The sequence below is a fragment of the Peromyscus maniculatus genome, chromosome X, assembly GCF_049852395.1.
Source record: "Peromyscus maniculatus bairdii isolate BWxNUB_F1_BW_parent chromosome X, HU_Pman_BW_mat_3.1, whole genome shotgun sequence".
NCBI lineage: Eukaryota > Metazoa > Chordata > Mammalia > Rodentia > Cricetidae > Peromyscus > Peromyscus maniculatus.
In genome coordinates, this window is record NC_134875.1 from 143113249 (window position 1) to 143131118 (window position 17870).

At 38.6% G+C, this 17870-nt stretch overlaps 1 protein-coding gene across 1 annotated transcript; it reads right to left on the reverse strand.

The window, feature by feature from the left end:
• Positions 1–830: 830 nt before the first annotated feature.
• On the reverse strand, positions 831–14533 carry LOC143270766 (uncharacterized). The gene is made up of 3 exons (XM_076561834.1): positions 14477–14533; positions 13937–14046; positions 831–1615 (listed from the first exon to the last, which is right to left on the reverse strand). Exons 2-3 carry the CDS (start codon positions 13963–13965, stop codon positions 943–945), a joined length of 702 nt encoding a protein of 233 aa, XP_076417949.1. The 5' UTR covers positions 13966–14046; positions 14477–14533; the 3' UTR covers positions 831–942.
• Between the last annotated feature and the right edge of the window lie 3337 nt (positions 14534–17870).

Genomic DNA, 17870 nt, shown 5'->3' on the forward strand with positions numbered 1-17870 from the left:
GGTAATGTTTACTCTGTACCATTTTATGTTAGAAGTCTGGGAGTCGATTTATGATTGTCCAGGGTCTCACTGTTGAAATCCTGCCAAGTCCCAAAAAAGACACTGGACTCTCAAAGAAACATGGGACTGTTTTAAAGATGGAATAAATGTATTTTGCATAATGAAATGAACTTCAACTTATAGCAACAAGGGAGAGAATATTGTATCTTCAAAGCAATAAACTTGAGGTGGGTGAGATTGCTCACTGTGTAAGAGTGTGTGCCATCAAGCCTTATAATGTGAGATTGAACACAGTGGTGGAGATGATAAAACAAGAAACCCAACTCTGACAAGCTGTCCTGTCTTCTGCACATCACATGGCCCATCAGAGCACATTGGAGATGCCTGGTCTTTTGTGATCTTCACAACCAGGGAATTAGGATATGGCTACTGCTTTCTAGTAGAGACAGTCTGCAGATGGCAATGGCATATTCAGTGTACAGCATTGCCTTCTTACTTCAAGGGAGCATCCCATATTACCAGCAGTGCTAAGGCTGAGACATCCAGCTCTCCCCTCCAGAGATGTGAGTACTTAAGTGTTTCCACACAGGAATGTGGGGTTCTTGTGTATGTGTGTTGAGGTATCAGCTTACTTACAATCCCTCTTTCACCTTGTATATATCATGTTTATTTAAGCAACTTACATTTTACCAGTACTCTTGCCTGCTGCTGCTTGTTGGCAGCATCCAAAGACATGATCATCACCCACAGAGGTTAGAATGAGAAAACAGTTAAAGAAAGGAGTGTATTTGACAGGAAGGGAGGATATACAATTTAGATACACCCCAGAAACCAAGTTGATATTTTATTTGGAATGAGTTGGTGATTGCAAATACTGTGTGAAAATGGGCAATTTCTTCAAGGATTCTCTTGGTAGATGTTACAAATGCCAAAGCCCTCACTTCAGGCCTTTTGCTCAGCCAGTTTGGAAGCACATGGTGCCCTCACCCGACTCTGTATTGTCAAGAAGATCATCTCATAGAGGAACGAAATGACACCAAAGAGCGACATTGTGGCTGTCAGGACACCCATTGGGAACACCTTTGTGCAGTGTTTCTTTATAATATCTACTTTCTTTACGGGAAAGTCAGGTGGAAAGTCAAGTGTGGTTTGCCCATACATGTCTACGAGGTGGTTCAAGGTTACAGTAACAAGAGTGAAAAGGCTGCTCACAGCCAAAATTATGGCAGACATCTTGTAGCAAAACAGCTGTATCTCAATGAATGGGTCTTCCATGCAGCTGATCTTAATGGCCACTGAAGTGAAAATCAGGACTAGGATTTTCATCGATATGGCCCATGCTATCAGGACTTGTAAATATTGAAATTCCGATGACTTGTTCCAGGTTTCATTGATAGGGGTGTGAACCACCATCCTGGTCATAGACCCAGAGATGTTAAAGTCCTGAGTGTAATAAGCTTCCCAGAGTCCAATTGACACAAATTGCACAAGCTTGTTGTTAAACTCCCACAGGCGCCAGCATTGGCTGTCTGCAAGGATGATTTCAAATACTAAAGCTGATGTACTGCAAATCAGGCCACTGAACTTGAAGATGTACTCCTTCATGTTGGCAAATCTGAAGAAGGCATCAAAGAAGAATAGAGTCAGTGAGAATACAAGGGAAGGCAGGAAAAGAGGAGTCATGGCTTAGAGAGCACTGTGCTCTCATACCATTTTCCCTGTTGTCACATGCAGATATTTCAGTGGTCTATGTACAGATTACTATTCTGAACACTGTAAATAATAGTAAGAGAAGCTTAAAGATTCCTGAGTATAGTGGGAATAGCTACTTTATGATATTTTGGACAACAATTTCATAATATCCATCAAATGCTGAAATGTTCATATTTGTTGACCAGGTGTTTCAGTGCTTGTAATTGACAGTGAGATTGGGGTTTGCAATATCACACTAAGATCATGTTTATTCACCTTTGTTTGTAATATAGAAATATTATGAATAATGTAAATGACGGTAATAAACAAAAGAATGCTCAAATAAATTATCACTTCTAAAATAATGTGATGAAAGTTCTCATGACTATTAAAAAAGGAACTAACCTACATGGCCTGCTGAAATCAAAAAATGAAAACTATAATTCACATGGTATATCCAATCATGTGAGAATGCCATTCATACTGCGTTCATGTGTATACAAGTATATACACATATGTGTATACATATGCATATATTTATTCACAAATGTATATTAACCCAAAAGACACACACCAAATAAAGAACTCTAGGTAGATCAATGGAGTAGTATACACTGTACTTCTTATTAGTATTTTCTGAAATGTAATTATTACTAAAAAACCAAGAACCACATATATCTCATAATTAAAGCTAGATTGAGAATGACTTTCAAGACATGTAGGTATTTGGGATGGTGACATAGCTTAGTGTTATAGTGATCACCTAAGATGAATAAGACTCTGAACTCATTCCTCAGTATAAGAAAACTAAAATCTCTGTGTAAAATATGAGGTTTCATGGATATTTCCATCATTTTCTCTTCACGTATTCAAATACCTTCTTTGAACATAAAACTAAGCCTCCATGGGTTGCTGGCCAGTAGGGAAAACTCCCCATGGCCAGCCTCCCCTAATCCCCTATCAGACCCTGCAATCTACAAGACCCAAGCCCTACTCCAATACCCATGTGCCTGGGATCCCAGTAATTTCCTGAGACTAGGAATCTTCCAGCTCGCATTGGACCAAGAGGTGAGTGACTCCCCTCCCTCCCAGAGAGTCCTGCCTCTGGGACCCAGACACTGGGAAACAAACAGTCCCCAAGAACCCCCAGACAACTCTTCCCCAGATGCTGGCTAGCAAGGAAAATTTCCTTTGGCCAGGCTTCTCCACTAACCCCTCCCATCCGACCCTACATTCGATACCCCAAGCACTACCCAATACCCTTCTGCCTACAACCCCAACAACATGCTGAGATAAGGAATCCACCAGCTCTCATTGGTTCAATGGTGGCTACCTCAGACACATAATCTGTCAGTTCTCACTGAACCAAGAGAGGTTTTCTAAGACATATATTCCACCAGCTCTAACTATACCAAGAGCCCTGAGAAGACCAAGAGCAACTAGATGAGTCACAGAATCAGCTAGCTTGCATTGGGCCAAGTGATATTTAGAATCTGCCCGCTCCAATTAGACCAAGAGCCAAGACTGGACACAAAGGGACCCCCTGAGTCACAGACACAAAAAGCACAGAGTGGACGAATAGCAGCTTGCTCAGACACAGACACCTATTGCACCTATTAGAGGAAGAGATGGGTAGATTTCAATGCAAAAATACATACAACATAAAGAACAATATGGCATCAACAGAACCTAGCCCTCTTCTAACAGTAAGACCTAACATAATAATGTAGAACAATCAGAAGAAAATGACCTTAAAAATAGCTTCATGAAGATGATAGAGGCCTTTCAAGAAAAAATGAAAAATTCCCTTAAAGGAATTGAGGAAAAGACAAACAAAAAATTGGAAAAAATCAATAAAGAAATAGAGGAAAAGGCAAATGAAAAATAGGAGGAAATCAATAAATCCCTTAAAGAAAGGCAAGAAAACCATGAAAAAGCAATTAAACATGTGAAGGAAACAGTTCAAAACCTGAAAAGGGAAATAGAAACAATGAAGAAGACACAAACAGAAGGAATGCTGGAAATAGAAAATATGAGTAAACAAACAGGAAACAAAGATGCAAGTAACCAGCAGAATACAAGGATCAAGAAAAGGGAGGGAGAAAAACACATAGGAGACCATGGTAAATGAAGACCACATGAGAAAAGGAAGAAACAAAGTGCTACAGAGGCCCACAGAAATCCAAAGAGATGCCCCCACAAAGACTGCTGGCAATGGTCAAGAGAAAGCTGGGACTGACCTACTCTGGTGATGGGATGGTCAAACACCCTAATAGTTGTGCCATAAACCCCATCCAAGGACTGAGGAATCTGGATGCAGACATGCTCGGCTAGGCCCTGGGTGGAGCTCTGGGATCTATTTAGTGAGAAAGAGGAGGGATTATATGAGCGAGAATTGTTGAAATCAAGGTTGGATAAAGCACAGTGACAAATAATCAAACAAATGGAAACACATAAACTATGAACCAAAGGCTGAGGGGCCCCCAACTGGATCAGGCCCTCTGAATAGGTGAGACAGTTGATTGGCTTGATCTGTTTGGGAGGCATCTAGGCAGTGAAACCAGGTCCTGGGCTAGTTTCATGAGTTAGCTGTTTGAAACCTGGGATTTATGCAGGGACACTTGGCTTAATCTGGGAGGAGGGGACTGGACCTGCCTGGACTGAGTCTATTGGGTAGATCCCAGTCCTTGGGGGAGACCTTGATCTGGAGGAGGTGGGAATGGGGGGTGTTCTGGGGGGAAGGAGATGGGGGACAGGAAGGGAGAGAACAAGGGAATCTGTGGCTATTATGTAGAACTGAATAGCATTGTAAAATAAAAAAATCCATAATTAGATTATTTTAAACTGCAAAAAAAAGAGGAAATGAAAAACTCCATTAAAGAGGAAATAAAAATTTCCCTTAAAGAGAAAATGAAAAACTCCATTAAGAAGGAAATGAAAAACTGCCATAAAAATTGGAAGAAAAAACAAACAAAAAATGGGAAGAAATCAAAGAAATCCAAGAAAAAGCAATTAAACAGATGAGAGAAACATTCCAAGATCTGCAAAATGAATTTGAGACAATAAAGAAAACACATGCTGAGGGAATGTTGGAAATAGAAATCCTGACAAAACGAACAGGTACTACAGAAACAAGCATAACCAACCGATTGCAGGTGATGGAACAGAGAATCTCTGACACTGAAGACACAATAGAGAAAATAGATTCTTCAGTCAAAAAAAAAAAACACTAAAGACAAAAACATCTTAACACAAAACGTACAGGAAATTTGGGACCCCATGAAAAGACCAAACCTAAGAATAATAGGGATAGAAGGAGAAGAATACCAACTCAAAGGCCCAGAAAATATATTCAACAAAATCGTAGAAGAAAACTTTCCTAACCCAAAGAAAGAAATACCTATTAAGATACAAGAAGCTTACAGAATACTGAATAGGCTGGATCCAAAAAAAGTCCCCTCACCACATAATAATCAAAACACTAAACACACAGAACAAAGAAAAAATATTAAGAGCCACAAAGGAAAAAGACCAAGTAATATATAAATGCAAACCCATCAGAATAACACCAGACATCTCAATAGAGACTATGAAAGCTAGAAGATCATTAGACCTCAACAACAACAAAAATTATAGAAAACCCACAAACTCATGGAAACTGAATAATGCCTACCTGAAACATCAATGGCTCAAGGAAGAAATAAAGAAATAAATTAAAGATTTCCTAGAATTCAATGAAAAGTAACGTACAACATACCGAAACTTATGGGACACTATGAAAGCAGTGCTGAGAGGAAAATTCATAGCTCTAAATGCACACATAAAGAAGATGGAGCAGTCCCATACCAGTGAACTAACAGCACAACTGAAAGCTCTAGAACAAAAAGAAACAAACTCACCCAGGAGAAACAGACACCAGGAAATATTCAAACTGAGGCCTGAAATCAATGAAATAGAGAACAAGAAAACAATACAAAAAAATCAAAGAAACAAAGAGTTGGTTCTTTGAAAAAATCAACAAGATAGACAAACCCCTAGCCAAATTAACAAAAAGGCAAAGGTAGAGCACCCAAATTAACAAAATCAGAAATGAAAAGGGAGACATAACAAGAGACAAGGAAGAAGACCAGAGAATCATCAGATCATACTTCAAAAACCTGTACTCAATATAAATGGAAAACCAGGAAGAAATGGACAATTTTCTGGATAAATACCACATACTAAATTAAATCAAGACTAGATAAACCATTTAAATAGACCAATAACCTCTAAAGCAATAGAAACAGTCATCAAAAGTCTCCCAACCAAAAAAAGCCCAGGACCAGATGGTTTCAGTCCAGAATTCTACCAGACTTTCAAAGAAGAACTAATACCAATACTCTTCAAAGTGATACACACAATAGAAACAGAAGGAACACTACCAAACTCTTTTTATGAGGCTACAATTACCCTGATATCCAAACCACACAAAGATGCGACAAAGAAAGAGAACTCCAGACCAACCTCTCTCATGAACATTGATGCAAAAATACTCAACAAAATATTGGCAAACCAAATCCAAGGATACATCAAAACAATTATCCATCATGACCAAGTAGGATTCATCCCAGGGATGCAAGGATGGTTCAACATACGAAAATCTGTCAGTGTAATACACAATATAAACAAACTGAAAGATGCTGAAAAAGCCTTTGACAAAATCCAACACCCCTTCATGATAAAGGTCTTAGAAAGACCAGGAATACAAGGAACATTTCTAAACATAATAAAGGCAACTTATAGCAAGACAACAGCCAACATCAAATTAAATGGAGAGAAACTCAAAGTGATAGTACTAAATTCAGGAACAAAACAAGGCTGTCCACTCTCCCCATATTTATTCAATATAGTAGTAGAAGTTCTAGCTAGAGCAATAAGACAACAAAAGGAGATCAAAGGGATACAAATTGGAGAGGAAGAAGTCAAACTTTCATTATTTGCAGATGATATGATAGTATACATATGTGACCCCAAAAACTCTACCAGGGAATTCCTACAGCTGATAAACTCCTTCAGTAAAGTGGCAGGATACAAGATCAACTCAAATAAAATCAGTAGCCCTCCTATACACACATGTTAAAACAGCTGAGAAAGATGTCAGAGAAACAGCACCCTTTACAATAGCCTCAAATAATAGAAAATACCTTGGGATAACACTAAATAAACAAGTGAAGGACCTTTTTGATAAGAACTTTAAATCTCTAAAGAAAGAAATTGAAGAAGATATCAGAAAATGGAAGGATCTCCCATGCTAAGAAATAGGTAGGATTAACATAGTAAAAATGGCAATCTTACCAAAAGCATTTCTACAGATTCAATGCAATCCCCATCAAAATCCCAACACAATTCTTCACAGACTTGGAAAGAAAAATACTCAAATTCATATGGAAAAACAAAAGACCCAGGATAGCTAAAAGGATCGTATATGATAAAGCAACTTTTGAAGGCATCACCATCCCTGACCTCAAACTCCACTATAGAGCTATAGTATTAAAAACAGCTTGGTAATGGTATAAAAACTGACATATGGACCAATGGAATCGAGTTGAAGACCCTGACTATCCATGCACATGTGAACACCTGGTTTTTGACAAAGGAGCCAAAACTATACAATGGAAAAAAGAAAGTATCTTCAACAAATGGTGCTGGTACAACTGGATGTTAATATTGAAAAGATTACAAATAGATCCATATCTGTCACCATGCACTAAACTCAAGTCCAAGTGGATCAAAGACCTGAACATAAATCCAGTTACACTAAACTTAATAGAAAAGAAAGTAGGAAGCACTCTTGAACGCATTGGCACCAGAGACCATTTCCTAAATAAAACACCAACAACACAGACCCTCAGAACAATAATTAATAAATGGGACCTCTCAAAATTGAGAAGCATTGCAGGACAAAAGACACAGTCAATCAGACAAAAAGACAGCCAACAGTATGTGAAAAGATCTTCACCAACCCCACATCTGACAGAGGATTGATCTCCACAGTATATAAAGAACTCAAGAAACTAGACATCAAAATAGTAAACAGTCCAATTATAAATGGACTAAAGAGCTAAACAGAGAATTCACAAAACAAGAATCACAAATGGCTGAAAGACATTTAAAGAAATGCTCAACATCCTTAATCATCAGAGAAATGCAAATCAAAACGACTCTGAGATACCACCTTACACCTGTCAGAATGGCAAAGATCAAAAACACCAATGACAGTCAATGTTGGAGAGGATGTGGAGCAAAGGGAACACTCCTCCACTGTTGGTGGGAATGTAAGCTTGTACAACCACTGTGGAAGTCAGTATGTTGGTTTCTCAGAAAATTAGGAATCGAACTACCTCAAGACCCAGCCATTCCACTCTTGGGCATATACCCAAGGAATGCTGATTCATACCATAAAGATACATGCTCAGCTATGTTCATAGCAGCACTATTTGTAATAGCCAGAACCTGGAAACAACCTAGATGCCCGCAACAGAAGAATGGATGAAAAAAAAAATGTGGTACATAAACACAATGGAGTACTACTCAGCAGAGAAAAACAATGAAAGCATGAAATTTTCAGGCAAATGGATGGAACTAGAAAAAATCATCCTGAGTGAGGTAATCCAAACCCAGAAAGACAGTCATGGTATGTACTCACTCATAAGTGGATTCTAGATATAAAATAAAGAACAATCAGACCACAACCCATAGAACCATGGGGGCTATGTATATAGCATGGAGGTCCCTAGAACGACTGTGGATTATAATAAATTTCAGTTTTACAAAAAAAGAAATTTATAAAAGTAATTAGGACAATGACCAGTAAAGTGAGAGAAAAATCTGAGAAAGAATCTCTTTCAACGGTAATTTGCAGAATATTTCAAGGAGGTTTCTAGAATTTTATGTGAGATGAAAAGTAAAGAATTACTCACTGATCTTGGCAGCAGTATGTGTGTTGCTATGTTATTCAGGGATCTTCAGAGAAATGGAGATATTGGTGTGTGTGCTTATGTTAGCAGACTGATCTTAAGTGTGTGGCCCATGGGACTGTACAAATTGGCAAGTCCAAAATCTTCAGGGTAAGAGTTGACCTGAAAAATCAGGAAAAAGTTGCTATTTGAGTGAGAAAGTAACCCACAGAGGGAATTCTCTTGCTGAAGACACTAGTCTCTTGAGAGTAAAGCCTTCATTGAATGAGGTCCATCCACATTATGAAGATCAATCTGCTTAACCCAAGGTAAAGTTATTGGTTTATGTTAAGTTCGTAGAAGAAATATATTTATACTGTGCTATGAAAGCTGCCAGGGGTAAAAAGCAATCAATAGTCCCACCAAGCTTTAAAGCCTATGAACCACAACAATGACCATGCAGGCAAGGTACCCTCAATGGCACAATAGTGACACTTTTATCTTGAGAGTAACCAACAGCTTTTTAATTGAGTCCAATACCTCCTTGGTATTGGGGCATTCATGCCTAAAACTGTAAACCTAGGCAACCACAAATGGTTAGAGAGGCCATAGACTCTACTACTGCCATCTCCTAATGCAATATGAGTCCTAACTTCATTCTGAACACTTACCCTTGTATCTAGGGAAGAGTATCTCTGACCCCTGATCAAAGAAGCTTCTTCTTACAACAGATAGGGCTATTACAGAGATCCACAAATCAGAGAATTTGTTGAAATCAGAGGGTGACCATAGGGTACCCAACTATGATTGATACATCTATGACACAATTTTTATACCTAAAGCTCAGGAAAAATCATGGAAGAAGGAGGTGGAAAAATTATAAGAGCCAGAGAGACCAGAGGTTAAATATCAAGCAGCTCTCCAGAGAAGTGATGGGACTATTAAAAGTCTTTGACACATTCAATACCCTTTCATGATAAAATGCCCTCGGGAAAATGTAACCAGAGGGAACTTGAACAACTTCATAAAGAACATGTGCAGAATGGTTACAGGTGACATCACAGTGCTAAAAGAGGAAGCGGTTTCCTTTGGAGGTCAGGAACATGACTGTGAAGGTGGAATGTTCCCAGTCATATTGGATACATTAATAGACATTCTGGAAACTACAACAGGCAAGGAGAACAAATAAAAGCCACAACAAGCAATAAGAAAGAAACTGTCTTTAATTGAAGAGCATTTTATTATCAAAACAGAACATAAGAAATCTCAAAAAAAATTACCAACCCTCCTATGACTAAGTTATAGATACAAAAAACAAACAAACAATCAAAAAACAAAAAAAAACCCAAACCACATTTTTTCTCTAAAATAACAATAAACATTATGGGACTAAAGTTAAAAACACAACAAAAATAAAAAAAAGAAAATACCAAAGCCAAAAAAGTAATAACACAAAATGTCCAGGAAATCTTGGACACCATGAAAAGACAAACCTAAGAATAATAGGGATAGAAACAGGAGAAGAATACCAAATCAAAGGCACAGAAAATTTATTCAACAAAAATCATGGAAGAAAACTTTCCCAACTTAAAGAAGGAAATACCTATGGAGATGCAATAAGCTTATAGAACACCAAACAGACTGTCCCCCCCCAAAATGTCCCCTCACCACATAATAATTAAACCACTAAACATACATAATAAAGAAAGAATATTAAGAGCAGCTAAGATAAAAGGCCAAGAGACTTACGAAGGCAGACCCATCAGAATAACACCCTACTTCTCCAGGGAGACTTTGAAAGCCAGAAGGACATGGACAGATGTAATGCAGACAGTAAGAGACCATGGATGCCAGCCTAGACTAACATAACCGACAAAACTTTAAAATAGCCATAAACAGAGTGAGTAAGATATTCCCAAACAAAACCAGATTTAAACAATACCTATCCACAAATCCAGCCCTACTGAAAGCACTAAAAGGAAAATACCAACCTAAGGAAATCAGATACAACCATGAAACACAGACAATAGATCATCCCACAGCAGTAAATTCCAAAGAAGAGAAATACACACACACTACCACCAAAAGATAACAGGAATTAATAATCACTGGTCTTTAATATCCCTTAATATCAATTGTCTTAATTCACCTATAAAAAGACACAGACTAGTAGAATGGATATGAAAGCAGACCCATCTTTCTGCTCCATACAAGAAACATACCTCAATTTCAAAGATACACATTACCTCAGAGTAAAAGGATGGGAAGTCTTTCCAATCAAATGGACTTAAGAAACAAGCTGGTATAGCTATCCTAATATCTAACAAAATAGACTTCAAACTAAAATCAATCAAAAGCAATTGAGAAGGGCATTACACGTTCATCACAGGAATCCACTAAGACAAAGTTTCAATTCTGAACATTTATACCACAAATACAAGGGCACCCACATATGAAAAAAATTATTAAAGCTTAAATCACACATCAAACCAAACACATTAATAGTGAGAGACTTCACCACCCTACACTCACCATTGGACAGATCTGCAAAATCGAAACTTAACAGAGAAATAAGGGGCTTAAATGATGTTGACTCAAATAGACTTAATTGATATCTACAGAACATTCCAACCTAACACAAAATACCTTCTTCTTAGCACCTGATGGAACTTTCTATAAAATCAACCACATACTTGGTCACAAAGCAAATCTCAACAGATACAAAAAAAATGGAATAACCTCCTATATTCTATCAGATCACCATGGTTTAAAGTTAGATTTCAACAACAACAAAAATTACAGAAAGCCTACAATCTCATGGAAACTGAATAATGCTCAAACGAATCACCAATGTTTTAAAGAAGAAATAAGAAAGAAATTAAAGACTTCCTAGAATTCAATGAAAATCAATGTACTACATACCCAGACTATGGGACACTATGAAAGCAGTGCTAAAGGGAAAATTCATAGCTCTAAATGCCCACATGATGAAGTTGGAGAAATCTCACATTAGTGACTTAACAACACACCTGAAAGCTCTAGAACAAGAAAAAGCAAAGTCACACAGGAGCAATAGATGCAAGGAAATTATCAAATTAAGAGCTGAAATCAATAAAATAGAAACAAAGAGACCAATATAAAGAATAAACGAAACAAAGAGTTGTTCTTTGAGAAAACCAACAAGATAGACAAGCCCTTATCCAGACTAACACAAAGGCAGAGAGAGAGAGAGAGCATCAAAATTAATAAAATCAGAAATAAAAAGGTAGATGTAACAACTAACAATGAGGAAATCCAGAGAATCATCAGGTCATACTTCAAAAACCTGTACTCCACAAAATTGGAAAATCTAAATGAAACGGACAATTTTCTGGATAGGTACCACATACCGAAGTTAAATCAAGACCAGATGAACTATTTAAATAGATCAATAACCCCTAAAGAAATACAAACAATCATTAAAAGGCTCCTAGCCTAAAAAAGCCCAGGACCAGATGGTTTCAATTTAGAATTCTAACATATTGTCAAAGGGGCATTAATACCAATACTCTTCAAATTGTTCCACACAATAGAAACAGAAGGTGGTTTTTGACAAAGGAGCCAAACTATACAATGAAAAATAGAAAGTATCTTCAACGAAAGGTGCTGGCATAACTGGATGTCAACATGTAGGAGGCTGCAAATAGATCCATATCTGTCACTATGCACAAAACTTAAGTCCATGTGGATCAAAGACCTCAACATAAATCTGGTTACTCTGAATCTGATTGAAGAAAAAGTAGGAAGTAGTCTTGAAAACATTGACACCAGTGATCACTTCCTAAATATAACAACAGTAGCACAGACACTGAGAACAACAATTAATACATGGGACCTCTTGAAACTTAGAAGCTATTGTAGGGCAAAGGACACAGTCAACAAGACAAAACGACAGACTACAGAATGGGAAATGCAATGAAATAAATACGAGAGAGAGAAAGAGAGAGAGAGAGGGGAGAGAGAGAGAGAGAGAGAGAGAGAGAGAGAGAGAGAGAGAGAGAGAGAGAGAGAGAGAGAGAGAGATCATGGGGATAGAAAAAACCTGGTGCTAGGGAAGTTGCTAGGAATTCCCATGGATGACCCCAGTCTGGGCTACTAGCAGTAGTGGAGAGGGTGCCTGAACTGACCTGGCTTGCCCCAGAGATCAGACCGCTGAATACCCTAACTGTTATCACAGAAATTTTCTCCAATGATTGATGGAAGCAGATGCAGAGATCCACAGCCAATCACTAGACAGAGCTCCAGGAGTCCAGTCAAAGAGAGAGAGAAGAGGGATTCAATGAGCAAGTGCATCAGGATCATGATGGGGAAACATTCAGGGACGACCAAAACCACACTAGAGGGAACTCATGAAAGTTGGATCAATGGCTGTGGAGCCTACATGGGATGGACACCCTTTGCATAGTGAGACAGTTGTGTAGCTTGATCTGCCTGGGAGGCCCCCTGGCAGTAGGATCAGAATCCATCTCTGTTGCTTGAACAGTAGTCCACTACCTATGATGGTGCAGTCTTGAGGCAGGGGGAAAAGCTTGGACTTGCCTCTACTGAATGTACCTCCACATGGAAGGCCTTACCTTCTTGTGGGAGGGAGTGGGGGATGGGTTGGAAGAGGAGGCTGGGGGGGGGCAGAAGGAAAGAGGGGGATCTTTGGTGTGTGAAATGAATGAAAAATTTTCTTAATAAAAAAACTAAGACTCCACCTTAATTCTCTGCACAAACTTATTTAAATCACTCATCAATTCAAATCCTCAGATGTAGTGTTACTCATGGAAAAAAATTACCTGAGGGATGATAATTTATCAGAAAGGAAGGAGACAAAGTCATTAACTCACTAGGCATGTAGATAATGTCATTAACACTGTCCCTGAAGAAGGTTTGAGGGACCTACAAATGGGATCTCTTTCCAGGAAACCTTCCCTAGCCACTATGCTTGGCTTCACCATCTCTATGAGATGTACTTTCTAACTTAGTGGAGCTAGTAGCTGTTCTACTAAGGAAGTTCCATCAGCAAGATGGGTCTTCAATTGATAGTAGCTTGGGTAACACTCTGCCCACATCCTCTTCCTTGCCAAGGCACATTTGAGGCAGTGGACTACAGGAATGTGGAGTTTTATAGAAGAAGTGGAAACAGGATGAAGATTGCTGTTGTTCCAAAACACTGAGCTAGCTTGTCAGGTTCTGTTTCTGCCTATGTTTGAAAGCCATGGAGTGGATTCCTGTGTTTCATAAAGACTATATGTGAAAGCCTCCATATAATGTAAGGTTTTTACCTTTGTGTATTCTGGATAAGTAGATCCATTTGGACGGTAGCAAGACCACAGATGGTCTTCTCAGTAATAGGAAAGGCCCATTAATGGAGTCAGAGGAAGTACAGAAACACCTTCAGAAAAAGAAGTTCTGTTAGGCAGACATTTCAGCTGAGAGCAGTATTGTCCCCAACCCCTGGATGCCACAATCCTTTCCATTCCCCTCCTGATCTTGGCTTAGTTGGATTCTTATTTTAACACGTCAGGAGTATTGGTACATCTGTTATTACTGGCCCTGCAATGTTACCCACCCAATCATTATTCTTATTTTGTAGTTAAGGAAACAACACAGGAAAGCTCCTTCATACACTCAACTTCAGGAAGCTACAAAGACAGCAGTGCAAATGCTGGCTTCCTGTATTCACACACACGGCTTCCAGGCACTTATGATATTCAGCAAGACTTACACATATTTAATCGCATGTCAATGACCCTCTCTGGCATTCTGTGCCCTGTGAAATTGAATGTGATTAATAAAACCATCTGGAAATGGAAAATACTTGCCTCTTTTTCTCTTCTACGAAGGTAAGTGACTGCTAGTTGTCAGAGAAGTAACTCACTTTAAAAATTCTTATGTTTCCATGGCTACTAAGGCTGAATGGTGGACTATGACCACTGAATATACAGTCATAATGGACCAACATTTTAAACAGCCCTCTGATTTGTTAATAGCCTTTTTAAAAAGTAATTTACTTTTGAATTTATGCATGAATTAGTCGTTATAATTCCTGGTGACTTTACCAAAAAAATAAAATAAAATAAACAACTGATGAAAACAAAAGAAAAAATACTGCCATAGTGGAACGGAAGAAAGACGTTCAATTATTAAAGCAAATGTCTTCACTGGAGAGTATGGTGCCACCTTGCTTTCATAAACCTCTTAGATATAGAAACAGATTATATATGGGAAGTCCATAGCTACTAAGATCTTGGGAGATTTTGTTTCCCAAAAGCAACTTGGAGAGGCAATGATTTATGTGGCTTATATCTCCAAGACCTTTATCATGAAGGGGTGTTGGATTTTGTGAAAGGCCTTTTCAGCATCTAGTGAGATGATTATGTGGTTTTTTTCTTTCAGATTTTTTATATGGTGTATTATCTTGACACACTTTCATATGTTGAACCACCCTTGCATCTCTGGGATGAATCCTACTTAATCATAGTGACTAATTGTTTTGATGTGTACTTGGAGTCTGTTTGCCAGTATTTTATTGAGTATTTTTGCATCAATGTTCATGAGCAAGATTGGTGTGTAGTCCTCTTTCTTTGTTGTATCTTTGTTTGTTTTGGATTCAGGGTAATTTTAGCCTTATAGAAGGTGTGTGGTAACGTTCCTTCTGTTTCTCTTGTGTGGATCAATTTAAGGAGAATTGGTAGTATCCCTTTAAAGATCTGATAGAATTCTGTGCTGAAACCATCTGGTCCTGGGCTTTTTTATAGTTGGGAGACTTTTAATGACTGTTTCTATTTCCTTAAGAGCTATTGGTCTATTTCAATAGTTTATCTGGTCTTGATTTAACTTTGGTATGTGGTGCCTATGCAGAAAATTATCCACTTATTTTCAGTTTTCTAGTTTTGTGGAGTACAGGTTTTTGAAGTATGAGCTGATGGTTCTCTGGATTTCCTCAGTGTCATATATTATGTCTCCCTTTTTATTTTGGATTTTGATAATTTGGATGCTCTCTCTCTGTCTTTTGGTTACTTTGCATAAGGGTTAGTGTATCTTGTTGATTTTCTCAAAGAACAAACTCTTTGCTTCATTGATTCTTTGTATTGTTCTCTTTGTTTCTATTTTTTTAAACTCAGCCCTCAAATTGATTATTTCCTGGCATCTATTCTTCCTGGGTGAATTTGCTTCTTCTTGTTCTAGAGCTTTCAGTTGTGCTGTTAAGTTGATAGTGTGAGATTTCTCCAACTTCTTTATGTGGGCATTTGGTGCTATGAATTTTCCTCTTAGCACTGCACTCATAGCGTCCCATAATTTGGGTATATAGTGTATTCATTTTCTGTGATCTCTAGGAAGTCTTTACTTTCTTTCTTTGTTTCTTCCTTGACCCATTGATGATTGATTGGAGCATTATTAAGTTTCCATGAGATTGTATGTTTTCTGTAATTTTTTTTGTTGAAATCTGACTTTAAACCATGGTGGTCTGATAGAACACAGGAGGTTAATCCAATTTTTTTGTATCTGTTGAGATTTGGTTTTTGACTGAGTATGTGTTAGATTTTAGAGAAAGTTCCATGGGGGTCCTGAGAAGAAGGTATGTTCTTTTTTGTTAGAATGGAATGTTCTGTAGATATCTATTAAGTCCATTTGAGTCATAATAGCAGTTAAGCTCCTTGTTTCTCTGTTAACTTTCAATTTTGCAGAACTGTCCATTGATGAGTGTGGGGTGTTGAAGTCTCCCACTATTAATGTGTGGGGTTCTATGTGTATTTAAGCTTTCCTAAAATTTCTTTTATATATGTGGGTTTCCTTGTCTTTGGGGCATAAATGTTCAGATTTGAAACTTCATTTTGGTGGATCTTTCCTGTGAGGGATATGTAAGGTCCTTCTTCATCTCTTTTGATTGATTTTAGTTTGAAGTCTATTTTGTTAGATATTAGGATGGCTACGCCACTTTGCTTCTTAAGACCGTTTGATTGGAAAGTCTTTTCTGAGCCTTTTTTTAAAAATTTTACAATACTATTCAGTTCTACATAATAAGCACAGATTCCCTTGTTCTTTCCCTTCCTGCCCCCCACCCCTTCCACCAGTACACCCCACATTCCCAACTCCTCCAGATCAAGGTCTCCCCCAAGGACTGGGTTTGACCTGATAGACTCAGTCCAGGCAGGTCCAGTCCCCTCCTCCCAGATTGAGCCAAGCATCCCTGCATAAGTCCCAGGTTTCAAACAGCTAACTCATGCAACGAGCCCAGGACCTGGTACCACTGCCTAGATGCCTCCCAATCAGATCAAGCCAATTGACTGTCTCACCTATTCAGAGGGCCTGATCCAGTTGGGGGCCCCTTCGCATTTGGTTCATAGTTCATGTGTTTCCATTCATTTGGTTATTTGTCCCTGTGCTTTATCCAACCTTGGTCTCAACAATTTTCGCTCATATAAACCCTCCTCTTTCTCACTAATTAGACTCCCAGTGCTCCACCCAGAGCCTAGCTGTGGATGTCTGCATCCAGATTCCTCAGTCCTTGGATGGGGATTATGGCACAACTATTAGGGTGTTTGGCCATCCCATCACCAGAGTAGGTCAGTCCCGGCTGTCTCTCGAACATTGCCAGCAGTCTTTTGTGGGGGTATCTTTGTGGATTTCTGTGGGCCTCTCCAGCTCTTTGTTTCTTCCTTTTCTCATGTGGTCTTCATTTACCATGGTCTCCCACTCCTTTTTCTCCCTCTCATTTCTTGATCCAGCTAGGATCTCCTGCTCTCTTTCCCTCAACCCTCGTCCTTCACAGCTCCCACTCATGTCCAGGCTGTTCATGTAGAGCTCATCCATTTCTCCGAGTCTTTCTTGGGGTCCTGTTTTTCAGGTAGCGTCACTGGTGATGTGAGTAACAGTCCAGTCATCCTTGTTCCACATCTAGCATCTTCCTATGAGTGAGTACATACCATATTTGTCTTTCTGAGTCTGGGTTACCTCACTCAGGATGATTTTTTCTAGATCCATCCATTTGCCTGCAAACCTCATGATGTCATTGCTTTTCTCTGCTGAGTATTATTCCATTATGTATATGTGCCACAATTTTTTTTATCCATTCTTCAGTTGAAGGGCATCTAGGTTTTTTCCAGGTTTTGGTTATTTCAAATAATGCAGATAAGAACATAGCTGAGCAAGTGCTCTTGTGGTATTAATGAGCATTTCTTTGGTATATGCCCAGGAGTGGTTTAGCTGGATCTT

Coding starts and splice junctions, on each gene's coding strand:
- LOC143270766 (XM_076561834.1), bottom strand. CDS start 13,965: ATGGATCTACTTATCCAGAATACACAAAG. Junction 1,616..13,936: donor CTTATCCAGAATACACAAAG/GTAAAAACCTTA, acceptor TGCCTTCTTCAG/ATTTGCCAACATGAAGGAGT.